At 35.3% G+C, this 16297-nt stretch overlaps 2 protein-coding genes across 2 annotated transcripts; one reads left to right on the plus strand and one right to left on the minus strand.

Annotated features, from left to right (window-relative positions):
- Window positions 1–374: 374 nt before the first annotated feature.
- On the minus strand, window positions 375–1874 carry LOC123704989. Its single transcript, XM_045653527.1, has 6 exons — window positions 1799–1874; window positions 1616–1708; window positions 1428–1515; window positions 1000–1119; window positions 619–870; window positions 375–543 (listed from the first exon to the last, which is right to left on the minus strand). The coding sequence occupies exons 1-6, from the start codon at window positions 1871–1873 to the stop codon at window positions 398–400; spliced, it is 774 nt and encodes a 257-aa protein (XP_045509483.1). The 5' UTR covers window position 1874; the 3' UTR covers window positions 375–397.
- A 1804-nt stretch (window positions 1875–3678) lies between these two features.
- On the plus strand, window positions 3679–15958 carry LOC123704980 (E3 ubiquitin-protein ligase UHRF1-like). Its single transcript, XM_045653508.1, has 16 exons — window positions 3679–3922; window positions 4437–4596; window positions 4730–5060; window positions 5321–5461; window positions 5732–5934; window positions 7911–8011; window positions 8483–8687; window positions 8916–9004; window positions 9197–9281; window positions 11993–12119; window positions 12978–13127; window positions 13491–13629; window positions 14329–14500; window positions 14904–15040; window positions 15275–15373; window positions 15678–15958. The coding sequence occupies exons 1-16, from the start codon at window positions 3773–3775 to the stop codon at window positions 15825–15827; spliced, it is 2439 nt and encodes an 812-aa protein (XP_045509464.1). The 5' UTR covers window positions 3679–3772; the 3' UTR covers window positions 15828–15958.
- Window positions 15959–16297: the final 339 nt, after the last annotated feature.

Below are 16297 nucleotides of genomic sequence, written 5' to 3' on the forward strand. Positions count from 1 at the left end.
TTAATGAGTAATGACCACCCATAAATTAATTTAAAATCACATTTAAAATAAACAAATAAATAATAACCAGAAAAATAATAATGTACCGAACACGTACCGAATGTACCTAATAATAAATACTGTTTTCTTTGGATGGCAACAGTCTACAGTGAATTTTAATTTGTACATCTCGCTATATAACAATTAAGAAGGAATTGTCTCGAGGAAGTTGATTGATTTTAATTAAAGTTCATATACTCTACTTCAAAATGTTTAATGTGTTTTCTAGATGTTAATTAAAACTAATAAGTGTTTGCCGTAGGTACATTACTTCAAAAATATAATGCATAGGTAGTGTGGTACCAATCAGAAAATGAAAATAAATCAACAATATCTAGTTTTTCAATATTTTATTCAATTAATACAATTTAGGGCTTATTTCAGGATCAGGATCGGGGTAATACTGAAGTAAATCAGCAACTGGTGATTCTTGGTCTTCATAAAAATCACATGCCAATAAATATTCTCGTTTCGAATAATCGTCTCCCTTACAAAACATCTCACCTGTAAATTATTGTAATAATTTTTATTTACTATTTTACTTGGAGTAAAACTTTTCTATAATTTTGCGAACTTTACCTTCGATATCCATAATGTGTACTGGGCTTTTAGATTCCAAAGCACCAACGCAGTAATGTTCTTCGGTTAAGTCTGGATGCCAGTACATTATAGCGTCTCTACATGATGTACCGGCTATGGGGAGTAAAATCCGATCCTTGCATATAATTTTATTGTTCACGATAGGTTCCTTCACTTCGCCAGTACAAAAGAATTTGCGTTTCTTTCGCATTATAACTGTACTTATTTCCAAAACCGTTTTGATGCTGTTACCTGATAATATCAAGTATGTAGTAGCAATGCATGGATGGCAATGGAGCAGCACCAAAAATTTAACTTTTAATAATTTCTAATATATTAGGTACCTGAGTAATACACTTCACTATGTAGTCAAATAATTACCTTTTTCTCCATTTATAGCCTCTAATTCTCGCATACCTCTAACTTGGGTTTCTCTACTATTTTGTTGTTTCATATAAGAAGCGAGTCTATTCATGGCATCAACGAATTCGTCAATAGGCCCTAGAGTAGTTTAAAAGACATTAATAAAACTTAAAACAGTAAATAAGACGAATTAAGAGAATAGATAGGTTATGTTCAACAATATGTTTCAAATTTTCAAGCGGCAACGGCCGTTTGTAACCCGCGTTTATTGTTCTATTTCACTCTCATGTTTAAATTTGATTACATCTCGCTCACTCACCTATAAAAGTCCGGCAATTACCAGACTTTCGTTTTGCAATGTAATGTGTCCACCATATTTATACCGTTGAAAACTTAGTTGAAAACATCTAAGTTTATTTGTTGGATTGTCTTATATAATATTTTACCTGTTCCAAAACTACCACCATCTAAATAATTGAGAAACTGGTAAAATCGGAGAGCTTCGTCAGATTCAATTTCATCCATTACGGGTCGCTGTAAATTGATTTATTGATTGAGATAATATATAAAAGATAACTCTTGAAGTAAGTAGGTATATAATAATATTAGGTCTTTTAATAATAAAGATACTAACAAACTTTCCACTCCAAGCTCCAACATCTGAGTACAAGGAATTAACTCGACTTGGCATCCAATCTAAAGAAGAACGTGCGACCAAAACTGGGTGCTGAGAAAATACATTAATATTATATTTTGATTTATTCTGCATTTATATTGATTTCCAATAAAACTTTAGAGACAATAATTAAAATATTACTAGTGAAGCTTGTCGAGTTAAGACATTTTGTACAAGATATGAAAAACAATAAAATTGTAATAAAAAGTATAACATGTTTGAACACCGTTCGAACATTTAATAAATTGTATTTCTTAATCTTTATAACACGTACGGTCAACTAATTGTTAGTTAATTAATGGGTTGTTATTTTTATCGCTCTTACGATATTGTGGTAACGAATCATCGTTGGAATGCCGCAAAACTGCTACAAAATATTAATTAATTATGACTGTAAAATTCTTTAGCCTGGGTTTTGAATTGATCTGGGTTAATTAATATGGATGAGTTAGTCCATTATTCCTAAAATGTAATATCCGTTCATTTTCATCATGTTTATTAGTAAAAATGAATCGCCAAAGGGGTCTAAATGTAAAACGTGAAAAGAGCTCGACCATATCGGCATATAATTCTAGAAACAATTTTTAAAGTTTTCGTTGGCAGGAAGGTTCTTACCACAGGTTCTTACGGAGAACAAAAATGAAAAGGAGCAGTGGGGCAAAGCAAAGTTTGTTAGTGCAGCTAGTGCTAATATATTATGAATAAAACCTAAGACAAGAAATGTAGATAATCTTCGTATATAAATAAAAATAAATCTCTGTGTTGCTAAGCGTAAAACTCGAGAACACTCAGCGAGAATGACTCCACCAATCCTTCTATTTTTACTACGTTTTTGTGCCTTACAAGGATGGTGCATATGGATAAAATAAACGAAATAGATAGGCTTTTTCGAAAAAGAGGTAACAGGGCTGAACACAGAACAGGAAAGTGGGGCTGAACAACGTCTGAGGGGGCAGCTAGTCAATAATAAAAATATCTACATGAAGAAATCTATACATATTTAGGAATTGTATTTGATTTTATAATTTTGGCAAGTGAATATATCTATCCTTCTGAATAGCCTGTGGTTAATGTTGAATCAAGAAGCAATACACTGGAGATTGCACTATGAACGTTGACTTGTCACGGGAAGGTATGACCTTGAATGACACCTGGTTGTTTTTTTGTCCCTTTCACACCTAACTTGGCAAGTTGGTGTGGTGTGGGTGTGTACCTTCCCGTGACAAGTCAACGTTCATAGTGCAATCTCCAGTGTACCTAACATGTTGCGAATTGCATCGGCGCGGAAGCAACCAGACAAATTGTCTCAGCAGATTGTGTGCGTGTTGAAACGTGAGTATTGTGATTGCTCCAATCTCGGCTCAATCGCGCTGCCGCGATAACTAAGAATGCAGTAATCGCAAAATGGCGGTTTTGAGATAAATGCGGGAAAGACATTTTTACATATTTGAGGAAGATGTTTATATTTTATAGCCCTTGAAATCTATCAATAAAATTGGAAAAGATACAAGCTTTACAAAGATAATTATCTTATATTTCATAAATTAGTAATTAGTATATCCATTAATAATGCGTATTATTGCGTTGAGGTTTAGCATCAAGCCAGGCATCAACGTGACGTGCACACGTTGTGGCAAGCAATCGCGGAATGAAATTGTGTCATCAGATTGAGGGTTGGATGAATCGTGAGTAGAGAACGCTCAATCGCGACTGCAACAAATTGTGTCAGCAGATTGTGGGTTGTGTTGAACCGTGAGTAGGGCCTTTTACACCCCCAACGTGCCCTCAACTATACTATTGACGACACAATCTGTCGGCTCACTGCAGATTGTGTCAACAGATTGTTGCTGAAATTGAATCGTCAGGAGCTAGCTTTATAGATATAAGCTTCTTGTGTTGAATCACATGTTGAATGCAAGTTGAATGTTCTTTTTGTCTATGGCCTTCTTTTCATGATGGACGATTTTGACATAAGGGAAATTCGCGCCATTTTATTTGTCAGCTGAATGCTTGAACTGAACACGTTACCTACCTACTTGCTCTGTGCTGAACACATATTTACACAAGTTTATTGTATTCTTAAAAACTTATTACATATTGTTTTAAGTTTTTAAAATGCACGTAAGGGTTAGATTTTTTGGGAAACCTGATACCATTGTAGTGGTCGATTCGAAGTTGACAAAAATAGAGAAATTTCGCAGTATTATAAAAGATAAGTTTAATGTAGAACCAAAGTTACAACGCTTGTTTTATGGAGGAAAGCTGGTAAGAAGCATTCAGTATTTTATTTAAATTTTTAGCTTGAAATATGCTTTTTAATTGTGAACTAACCGATGCGACTGTTTACATATATTTATGTTCAAAAATCTGTAAAAGTATAAAACTTATATGAATTTAAATACGAATGCACTTAGATATTATGCACAGCAATCTATTCTATCTGTTAAATAATTTATACTCAATAAACTATAAATGATACATGAATTAACTAGAATCATGCATGCATCTAAGGAGCAGCCATTTCGGTGGGTATGTCCATGTGCATATTCAACAAAACCCACATATTATTCATATTTCTGCACTGCTACACATCTTTATTATACTAGATAACCTAAATAAGTTATGTTTCGATTAATTTTGCTGCAAAATGGAGCCAAGCGAGAGATTTTCTAGGAATTATTTATCTAATGGTATCTTATCTATTCTATATATATATTGTAATTGCTATCTTTACGTTCAATCATTGTTTGTATGGACTTACTCTTAAATGATATTGCAGTTAGAAAATGGATACACTTTTCATGACTACAATATTAAGCTCAACGATGTGGTACAACTTATGGTCACACAAGTTGATAAGTCAGAAAAGAAAATAGAAACAGAGGAAAAACGTGATAATGAAAATAAAAAGTCTGAGGACGAGGGGATTGTGTATAAAGGTAAATAATATTTAAAAGTGTAAAACGAAATAAATTGCACATTAGCTATGATTGCTGCGGCACAATATTCCTTGACTTGTAAAAAATGGTAGGTTTATCATTACATATTTATAATTCATGACATTAATTTCAGATGCCAAAAGCTCCGTATATGCAGTTGGTGACTTAATAGACATGAGAGATAGAGAAGAAGGTGCATGGTTTGAGGGTAAAATCGTCAGAATTGTGTATGAACCAAACACCCCGGATAGTGTTATAAATGCTGACAGTTTATCTGATGATTCAATAAAGGATGACAAGAGTGATTTAGAGAACCAACCACCAGACGGTGAAAAAAGTAGTCCCAAAGCTAAGGGAATAGAAAAGTATTTTGTTAAACATGCAAAGGCAAAGAAAGTCAACAAAGAGAAAGATTTGAAAAGTAGAGAAGAATATCTATTGTATAAGGTGCAGTTGGAGGATGAGTAAGTATTACTTTAGTTCTATTGTTCTTTAATCATAGTCAGTGTATTATTTTAAGCTGGTACTGTTTATGGTTTTTGTTATGGAAACTTTATATTTATTTAAAATAAATCAAAATATTAATAAGTAACTGCTTATAATATTGGTATAAATTTCACCTTTAGAATTAGAGAATAGAAGGTAGATTGTGTATACCACACCCTTATTATGTATACCACATACTTTTTAAGAAAATAAAATACTTAACACAATTTTTTTACAGTGAGGAGGATTCAGATTTATATTGTAAGCTTAAAGAAATAAGACCAAGGGCTAGGACAGTAATTGACATAAAGGATTTGAAACCTGGACGAAAAGTGATGATCAATCACAATACAAATAAACCTTTGGAAAAAGGAGATTGGTAAGTTTTTATTATAAATAAATAAAATTATGAATAAATATAAATCATATAGTATAGTGAAACATGTCTTTTGAGGAATAGGTAACATGTTTGTCAATCCAGTAAATTTTTTCTTTTTAAAGGCTTACCATTATACCTTATTATTTGGATTTTATCCAAAAATTTTTTAAATATATAGTTGAGGTTGATAGTCAGTAACAATAATTTTTTAAGCTTAATTGTAGCCTTAATACCTGAAATTCGTTTCATTAAACTTGTAATTAATTATAGGTTTGATTTTAAAGTGGACGAAGTAAAGAAGCTACGGAAGAACTATGAGTTGATTGGCACATTGTATTTGGGTCCAGAGGCTATACCACAAAATGATACCAAAGCATATGTTCATGATAAAATATTTGCTATCGAGGAAGTTGTGCCACTTGCAGATAGAACTGAAGATTACAAGAAAATGATAGCTGAACCACCAGAAAAGAGTAAGATTTAGTTTTCTTAAACCTAAAAAGATTATATTATGTAATGATACTTCACTGTATTAGAGATTTTTCTACTAGTACTCAAGTGCCGTTCAGAGCAGTTTTCTTTTGATGATTTTTTTTTAATTTGCTCTTAAGCAATATTGGAGAAAAAGTATAACACTTATTACTTGATTAACAAAAATTATAAAGGATGAACAAAACCCATCACAATGTGTAATTATTTTAAGCCAAATATATCTAGAGAGCATAATCGTGATATCAAAAGTCTTGTTAATGTGTAAGGGATTTGGAAACTAACAAAAACACTTTTTGGTCTATACATTTTATTGTAATACATAGAATAATGTAACATAATACACTCACCGGCACGGAATCTTGGCCACTTACAAATTTGCCGATAAAAAAAGTTTGAAGTGTTTTTCACGATTTTTTTGTATGAAGATATGTTAACATATTATTTGTTTAATTTTATGGTAAGAAATCATTAAGTTTGAGAATAATCTTTTACCACTTTTTAAGAGTTACTCGAAATTTGTGATTTGTGCGGTTAAGCCGAAGTTACGAATTGTTCGTTTTAAACTTTTTTCGATATCGTTTATGCCGTTTAAAGATATTGTTATTGTTGTACTGTAGTCAATGATCATAACAAACAATAAAAAATGCCATTAACATCTGAACAACCTACTCAGGCCATCAGAATGTTAGACCAATGACTGCCGCAACGTAAAGTACCTAATGTACAGTACGTACCACGTTCAGCGATGCATAATGCATGGGGAAGATACCAGGAGACTGGCAGCTACATGTGCAGACCAGGAAATGAAGGCGTGAGGTGCACATCAGCTCGAGAATACCCGTTTATTGTTCAAGAGATACTCAGAAATGGCATTTTGACAGTTTTTGAGATACGCCACCGGCTCTAAAACACCAGGATAATAAATGTGAGTGAGCAATCGGTGAGAAGACTAATGAAGGAAGTTAATTTGAAGGTTTGCAGACCAGCACGCCGTCCCGAACTCCTCAGACATCACAGAGAAGCACATCTTCGTTTTGCACGAGAACATGAAAACTGGACCCACAGCCAGTGCGCTCGAGGGGTGTTCACAGATGACTGCTAAGGCACTTTACGAGCTTCTGATAGCCAAGAGTCAGTATAGAGGAGACGAGAAGAGAGGTTTTCACCCATCACCACACTCAAACTGCGATTTTTCATGGAGGGTCAATAATGGTATGGGGAGGTATAAGTTCCGATGCTCGCACGGAGTTATTTATCGTAGATAATGGCTTAAATTTGATCAGGTACATCGAGGAAATTCTCCAGGGACATGTTCAGCCCTATTACAGGATTATCAGTGAATAAAATTTGCTACTAATACACTATAACGCACGTCCGCGTGTCGTACGATGCGTATAAGAGTACCTTCAAGAGGTTATTATTGAAAAATTGGAGTGTCCAGCTCGTAGCCCGGATCTTAATCCAATAGAACACATCTGGGACATGCTTAAAAGAAACATAAAGTTCGATTCCAACCCAGCACTAATGTAAGATGAGCTTAGAAATACAGCTGGGGCCGTTTGGTACACTATAGCTCAAGTGGACATCAAAAATGTCTTTTAGAGTATGCCAGACTGGATGCAAACAGTGTTTAAGGCAAGAGAAGGAAACACCCTTTATTAAAAGGTTCAATTTTTTTTCTGGAAACGTTCTTTCTATTTTTTTAGCATTTTTTAAGAAATCATTTAAATTTCACAGGAATAGCGTAAATTCTTGTTTAATTCATATCTACGCGGTAGTACTTCTTATAAACTTCCAATTATTACTAAAAGTTAGTAAAAACATTAAAGTAACTAGTTTTGATTAGATTTTTATTGAATTTTGTAGTAGAAAAGAAATAGTGTTATTTTACGCAAAAATTTGCAGTGGCCAAGATTCCGTGCCGGTGAGTGTATATAAAATTTAATAAAACTCGTAGGATCGAAACCACTCAACTGCTTGGTGTGTCGAGATGACGAAGATGCGACCTGCAAAGAATGTGGTTGCTATACATGTGCTGGGAAAGAATCGCCTGAAGAGGTAATTATTGTTTTATTATTAAGAAGGTTTTTTTCAATCTGACCAGATTTAAATAAATACAGCAAATTTTTGGCATAATTCATAAAATACTTTATGTGTAACAGGCACTTTATTATCACATTCATTTTCATAGTTGAAATGGCTGAGGATAACTTGCCTAAACTAGTTTGAAAATTATTTATGCTTGAATTTTACACTTTTTGTGATTCATTTTTATTACACATAATGTAGAATAGCTTGTAAGCAGCCTATTACTTATTCAGACTAAAATCTACCTCTAATATCTATCCAAATTACATAAAAATGTAGCGCACTGTGCTTTGCTATTTTATTTTAATGAAGACAATGTCGATAATAGTTTGACAATGAAAAAGGCGCTGCGCAGCGCTCCGCCATATCTGCCCCGACTCAGAGTTATTCTATAAGTAGTAATTTCCAAATTAATGTTAACAATAATACAATGTCAAACAGATAATCCTCTGTGACGAGTGCAACTACGGTTTCCACATGAAATGTCTCGACCCGCCCCTCACCAAACTTCCCGAGGAGGACTGGTACTGTCCCTCCTGCAAACGGGATACTAATGAAGTGATAGCACCTGGTGCGGGGAAACAGACGAAGAAAACTAATAGCTCGAAGACTAATAGGGATTGGGGGAGGGGAATGGCTTGTGTTGGTATGTAAAATTTTGGTTACATATATGTTTTATTCTCTACTAGCTTTCCGCACGCGGCTTCGCCCGCTTTGTCTAAAACCTAATAAATTAAAAACTATTTAAATTAAATAAATTAAATTACAAACTTAAACCTTCCTCTTGAATCGCTTTATCTATTAAAAAAACGCATCAATAAATAATCTATTTAATTATGCTTGCATTATGGAGGAATTTCTTTTAAAATCACAGGTAAAACAAAAACATGTGCCATGCCACCAAATCATTTTGGACCCATTCCTGGTATTGAAGTTGGGATGTGTTGGAGATTTAGGATTCAAGTAAGTTATACATACCTATAATACTTAATACCATTATATTTTTTGGGAAGGATATGTTTTTTAAAACTTACGTTTATCAATCTTGATGAAAATAAAACACATTTTGTGAGTTAATTAAAGTTATTTTTATAGTACAGTATTTATTATGATCTAGAGTATCATTTATTTATTTATTTTTGTTTTGAACCTTAGCTGTCAGAATCGGGAGTACATCGGCCTCCCGTATCAGGAATCCATGGACGCGACGTGGAGGGTGCTTACAGTATAGTATTATCAGGTAATTTATACTTAAACTAGAATTTTGTAATAGATTTTCGGGTGTGTTTCTGTGTATTTAAACAAGAAATCTAATAATAATAATAATAAGGGCGTAGGGATGTGACGACCCCATCGCCCACGGTTGGGATATCTATTGTTTACGTGATAATAGATATTCCACCCGTGCAATCAGTCACCCGCAGGACACCTTGTGGCGGGGTGTCGGGGAGTAGCGACCCCGCGGGAACCGAGTGCTCCCGGGGGAGGCCCCTGTCTTCATCTCCGGCTTGCCTTCACCGGCCGGTCGGAGTGAAGCCTGACGAGGACAGGACCCCCACCTCTGGCTTGCCTTAACCGGCCGGCCAGAGTGGAGTCGCGAGAGCTTTTAGCTCGAAGGGTGGATGCGAAGCGTAAGTGGCGAGTGGGCACGTGATGCTGGACCCTCAGGGAGCGCGTGATCGTCGTTTAAAGTCCAGGGACGCCTCTCCACCCTTAGCTGCTCACAATATGTTGCCCCCTTGTCGCACTATTGCAGCGGCTTATTTCGGGGGCCCATACAGTGAGAGGGCGAGTCACCACCTGCCAACATATTTTTACTTTCTTTTAGTAGAAAGGCAGGTGCCATAGTTTCCAATAGTCCCCAAATACCGGCCCATTTAACATCCCTCTCCATAGCCCAGTTTATTTTGTTTTCCATATCTCGAAATAGTCCTACATCGGCCGCGGACTGCCTAGGATTGTATCTCTATAGTGCAGTCATGGGCAGGCTGCGGCTGGTGTCCCACAACACAGTAAAGTTCTCTAAAGGGCCTCTGCGTGTTGGATCCGTGTCCCCACGTAAGCCTTCCAAAGGACCGGGTACCTTCCTTATGATGGTACCCGAGTATTATAGAATGAGATACACATAATAATAATAATAAATCCTTTATTTGCATTTAAACATGGTATTTTAAGGTGTTATAACTTACAATATAATGTTACAGCATGTTTAGCCGTTATTTAACAGCGTGCAAAATTATTTTATTACATAATATCTATATTCAAAGTATCCAATTAATTTGTCATTCATTCACATTATTCATTATACAATAAAAATTTCAAAATTTATTATACCTAACATACATCATAAAAATCAAGAAACAAATATACAATCATGAGTCCAAAAATTCCTTAACACTATAAAAACATTTCTGTTGAAGCCATTCGTTAAGTTTTTTTAGAAATAATTTAGAGTCTAAGTTTTTTAATTTAGTTTGTACCTTATTATATATTATTACACTCATACAAAGACAATTTTTATTATATTTTTTTAGTCGAGGATTATCTTTTAAAATTAATTTATTTGCATCTCTGCGACTACGGCTATTTAAATCACTTGCTTTTTTGTATAGGTACATATGTTTAGTCACAAACACGCACATCTCATAAATGTAAAGAGATGGTAAAGGCAGCAGACAATGTTTTTTAAATATCGGTTTGCATGACTGGTCCGACCTCATACCATATAAAGCCCGTATACATCTCTTTTGAGCCAGAAATGCTCTTATTATATCAGTACTATTACCCCAAATAACAAGTCCATAACGTAAAACAGATTCAGTAGTATAATTTACGGCCTTATAAAATGTTTAATTAATTCGCTTTAGAGTTCACATATTTTGGAGATAACATTTGCACTTGAAAAACACATATTTGTTAACAGTTTAATACGTATACTTTCAAACTTATTCACTTTTAATATTTTTAATTTTTATTTTTAACGGAGCGTAATGTTTACTTTGCGGCAGCGCCATCTACCTTCTAATAGAAATAGAATTTCTAATAGAAATGCATAACCAAATTCTTTTGTAATATCATTGGTATAGCGTTAAACAAGTGTTAAATACAGAAGTTGTATCTGTACTTACATGGTGGTAACGCCAATATAATTAAAATAGTAAATGTAGATATTAAATGTTTATTATTTTGTGGTGTATTCCTTCATCCTTCCCTACATACGAGCACAACCAATCACCGCGCGCTATTTAGCGCTCGTCACGTGACCTACCTATGTCACGAAGGTCATTCGACAGTTCTCGCCAGTTCGCTCCGTATCTTTCGCGAGGATCGGCACTCAACCGCCGGAGAGCTTCCACGAGGCTCTCTAGATCATCAGGCATTGTGCTTTTGTAACACCACCGGGATATCCCGTGCCCCGGCCCTTGGTCGCGCTCACCGCCGCGTGTGTGTTTGTGTGGAGTGTGGGACTGGACCCGTTCTTGCCCGCCGCGAGCTGGAGGACCCTGACCGCGTGGCAGCGGCGCGTGTTCTGGACGCTACTCCCTCCGACGAGGTATGTGCCGTGTGTTCCCGTCTTTCCCCTCTTTGCTAACACCACGTTGATCTAAATACAGTCCACTTTTATATCGAGAATATATTTACGTATATTTTTTATATTGGCGCGACCATATGGTATTGGTGTTTAAATCGAGATTTCGTTGTTTCTTTACTAACCACTTCTATATTTTACAAGTTTCAGTCGCATAGAACACAAAATATTGCTAATTAGATCAATGGTTTTATTATTAAACCACAGTACCTAACCATTTACTTGAAATAAAATACATGATCTTCTCACATAATCGCATATTATGTTTATTTTATTTTAGCCTGCAATTTCCATTTTTGGCTATTTTTATTTACTTATTGCCCACCCCGATTGTCTAACTATATTATAAATCTATTCAACAGGCGGTTATGAAGATGATTATGACAACGGCTACGAGTTCACATACACGGGTAGTGGTGGGAGGGATCTATCCGGGAATAAACGGACGGCTGAACAGTCTTGTGACCAGACACTCACTAGAGAGAATAAGTTAGTATATTTAACAATAGGATATTTAGCTTTTTATTAAGTTTTTTAACCCATTGAGCCCCGAGCGGCCCGATCGGACCACGACACAATAGATTTTCTATTGTGTCTGTGATTCATTATGTACTAGCTTCCGCCCGCGACTCCGTCCGCGCGGATGTCGGTCTTCGCGTGGATGGTTTATTTATCCATTTTGAGTACCTCTGACAATAACATCTTATAAATATCTATTGGACCCAATTCCCAAATACGGCTAGGCCTATAATAATACGCAACGTGTGTTCGCGGTTCTACGGAACAACGTCTATGGATAAAACTGAAAAATTAAGATTTTTTTTTTCTGCGTATTTTTCCAGGATAAAAAGTATCCTATTTTACGCCCAGGATAATAAGGTATAATTATACCAAGTTTCGTCGAAATCGAACCGTTAGTTTTCACGTGATGCCTGAACATACAGACAGACAGACAGACAGACAGACAGACAGACAGACAGACAAAAATTTTTTTAATCACATTTTTGGGTTTGGTATCGATCCAGTAACACCCCCTGCTATTTATTTTTTCAATATTTTCAATGTACAGAATTGACCCTTCTACAGATTTATTATATGTATAGATTGTACATTCGACAGTATTCTTTCGGTAAGTATCATCGCGATTACTAGAGGAAGATTTACAGATTTTGATTTTAAAAAGCAACTACACACTTTTCTGGCTTTTCACTGTCGACACTGCTTTCAAAGCGGTCGTAATTAATTTATTTCTGTACTTATGCCTGTCTTAACAGTTGGCGTTTATAACTTCTAAAATAAGTCTGCTTATATAAATGATATTTTACGTGAGTTTTAATCCATTTTTAGAGCACTAGCCCGCAATTGTTTCGTAAAAGAGATAAGCGAAAAAGGCGGAGACGCGGGCGAAGCGTGGCGGCAAGGCAAACCGGTGCGAGTCGTTCGATCGTACAAGATGATAAAACACTTCCCTAAATATGCACCCAAGGAGGGGATACGGTGGGTAAACTATTTGAATTGTGTATTTAATAAGTTCTTTTAGGAGTGTACTTCTTATCAGATATTTTATGCAGGCTAAAAAAAATATGGCTCAATCGTGGCAAGTGTTTTTTCGAGAATAATTAAATAATAATACAATTTTTTTTATATCGAAGTGTTTCCTTTCTGTAAAATTTGTTAATTCCAGTATTTAAAGTATATTTCAAGTATTATATACATAAATGATAACATACTTAATAGTGTTATAGTGATTTATTTATCTTCACATTTCAAACAGATTATACACACTTATTATACTCATTCATCCTCATATATACTAAACTCATACAATTATACACTAGAAGTCAAGTTTACTGTTTCCAGGTACGACGGTATATACAAAGTGGTGAAATACTACCCCGAGAAGGGTTTATCCGGTTACCGAGTGTGGAAGTATCTGTTACGAAGGGATGACCCCAATCCAGCACCCTGGGAGGCTGATGCTAAACAGTATCCTATTGTTGTGAGTATTCTTCATTTATCCTTCATCATCATCAGCCCATAAAAGTTCCCACTGCTGGGACACGGGCCCCCTATGAGGGTACAGGCCATAATCCACCTCGCTGGCCAAGTGTGGGTTGGCGGATGTCACATGTCGTCGAACTTTTGATTCTTCGCCATGTCGGTTTCTTCACGATATTTTCCTTCACCGTTTGAGCAGTGGTGATGTTACAACATGTGCAGATAAATTGAAACATCAATTTATTTCCTGATAGCCTGGTCTCGAACCCCGGATTTATCGATTCGAAGTACGAGTTCTCTGCACAGAGCCACCACTGCTAATTTATCCTTACTGTAATAATATTGTAAGTGTGTGGTGCAGTACTTCAAAGCGATAAGTCGGGGATTCGAGACCAGGCGAGCGTGCAGGAAATCAATTGATTTTTAAATTTATATATTATATGAATACAATCATCACTGCTAATCGGTGAAGGAAAGTATCGTGAAGCAACCGACATGTCAAATAATCAAAAAGTTCTACGATATGAGATATCCACCAACCCGCACTCGGCCAGCGTGGTGGAACGGTCTGTACCTTGATAGAAGGCCCGTGACCAGCAGTGGGAACATACTATATGGGCTGATGATGATAATAATATTGTAATGTTTGTTTGTTTGTCTTTCACGTCACAACTAATAAATATTATTTTCTATACAATAGTATCCAGATGGGTATCTCGAAGCGGAGGCAGAGAAGAAGGCACGAAAAGAGACGGCAAGCAAACTCAAGAATAAAAATAAAAAGAGAGCCCTCAGGGAAAAGAATGAATCGTCAACGGATTCTGAACGATCGCCGCCTGTGAAAAAACGCAAGACCAAGGGAACTAATGAACGTAAGTATTTGATATTATGTATTTAAAGTAGAAATAGTTTATTTATTAATAAATAAAGTGCGTGTGTGCCGAGCACAAGTGTTAGAAGTGAAACTTATTTCGCAAGTTTCAAGATACCAAAATTGTCGCCTTACTCCATGACGTGACGGTATTGCCATGACGCGACCTTGAAATTTTACTTTCAACGCGCCTGAAGAAATATCACTTTTCAAATTGGAAAATCCAAAAGTGTACGACTTATAAGTATCCTTCGACGAAAAGATTTTTTTTTTTTAGTTTTACATTTATAACTATTAAACGACGCTAAATCACGTAACCATTTTCAATACAAATAAATATGATGAAATTTTTACTGTGTAATATGTTTTTTTTTCATTTAAATAATTTAACTCAATCTTTCTAGTGTCCAAAACTGAAAGTCCTGTAGTGCCTAAACTCGGTTCACTGAGCAGTGAAGAGAAGGAAGCCATAAACTCCGATACATTAAACGCTAAATTGTGGGCCGAGTGTATTGATGTCTGCGAGAAACAGGGCAAAAAGGTATATATACAAATATATTTAATATGATTACGTATAAACATCGATAAGTAATATTCAAAATATAGTTCTTAAGTATGCACTCGTAATATCTGGATGAACAATTTAGTCATGGCGGTAAAGATAAATCAAGAATAACTAAAACTAAAAATAATAATTATGTCCGAAAGATTTAGAGTGTTGTTTGTGTGTAATAAAGTATTAAATAAATAAATTAATTAAATACAATATTTTCAGGAATTCATAGAGCATGTAACTCAAGTATTCTTATGCATCATTTGTCAAGAGGTAGCTGTAACTCCAGTGACTACGCCTTGCTTGCATAACTTTTGTACGGTAAGTGTTCAAAAATATGTTGGCTATTTAACAGCTTTTCAACCGACTTCAAGAAAAAAAGATGGTTCTCAAATCGACCGTTTTGAGATTGTTACTAAATTACGCCTGGGAAACCGGTATTGTTGATTCTTTTTTTATTAACCTTATATGTTAATCTGATGTATCACCTATATGTGTAAAATTTAATCGAAATCCGTCCAGGAGTTTTGTGAAAAACTTACAAACAACCATCCTCACAAACTTTCGTGTCTATCGAATCTATAACATTAATATGACTAAAATACTAATTTTAATTATATTTCAGGGTTGTTTAAAACTAGCGTTCAAATCAACGCAGTCCCAAGTGTGTCCGTGCTGCAGACATAACTTGTCTAAAATGGAAATAACTCCGAACGAGAATCTCCAAACTGCACTCAGGACTATTTTAACAGGTTACGATGTTGGGAAGAAATAAACTAATCATGGAATAATTGGAAACAAACTTTATTAGATCATGAGTGTTATTAAGATTGAGACTTCAGTATGTATTGATTCATTTAGCCTTTAGAACTATTGAATTGATTGATTTGGTCCGCCTTAAGCAAAGGGGGCGCAAAGTAAGGACTTAGAAATTTTTTGATCCAAAGTGAAATTTGTTTTTTTTTAATAAAATTAAAATTTGAGGGCGAATATCTCGGCCATTTTTGATTTTAGAGAAAAGTTGTTCTTATAAAACATGCTTATATTAGCGTAATCTTTACGATAAAACAATAATAAATAGGTGTTATAATGTCACCAACTCCATCAAAAATTTTAAGTCCTGCGCCCCAAGGTCATTTCCTTCCAGTAGTCGGTCATGGACAGAGACCGCCAACATGCCTATATTATCGCATAAGAAGGCATATTGAAACCTCATGCTACGAGCTGTACTTGTAGTGCATGTGA

This window comes from Colias croceus, chromosome Z (assembly GCF_905220415.1).
Source record: "Colias croceus chromosome Z, ilColCroc2.1".
NCBI lineage: Eukaryota > Metazoa > Arthropoda > Insecta > Lepidoptera > Pieridae > Colias > Colias croceus.

Bases quoted from the DNA above. Each gene is read 5' to 3' on its own strand.
- LOC123704989 (XM_045653527.1), bottom strand. From the start codon at position 1,873: ATGTTATACTTTTTATTACAATTTTATTGTTTTTCATATCTTGTACAA. The intron at 1,709-1,798 runs GTAATATTTTAA...GTATTTTCTCAG, and splicing joins TAACTCGACAAGCTTCACTA to CACCCAGTTTTGGTCGCACG. The intron at 1,516-1,615 runs GTTAGTATCTTT...ATCAATTTACAG, and splicing joins GAGCTTGGAGTGGAAAGTTT to CGACCCGTAATGGATGAAAT.
- LOC123704980 (XM_045653508.1), top strand. From the start codon at position 3,773: ATGCACGTAAGGGTTAGATTTTTTGGGAAACCTGATACCATTGTAGTG. The intron at 4,597-4,729 runs GTAAATAATATT...CATTAATTTCAG, and splicing joins CGAGGGGATTGTGTATAAAG to ATGCCAAAAGCTCCGTATAT. The intron at 8,012-8,482 runs GTAATTATTGTT...AATGTCAAACAG, and splicing joins GGAAAGAATCGCCTGAAGAG to ATAATCCTCTGTGACGAGTG.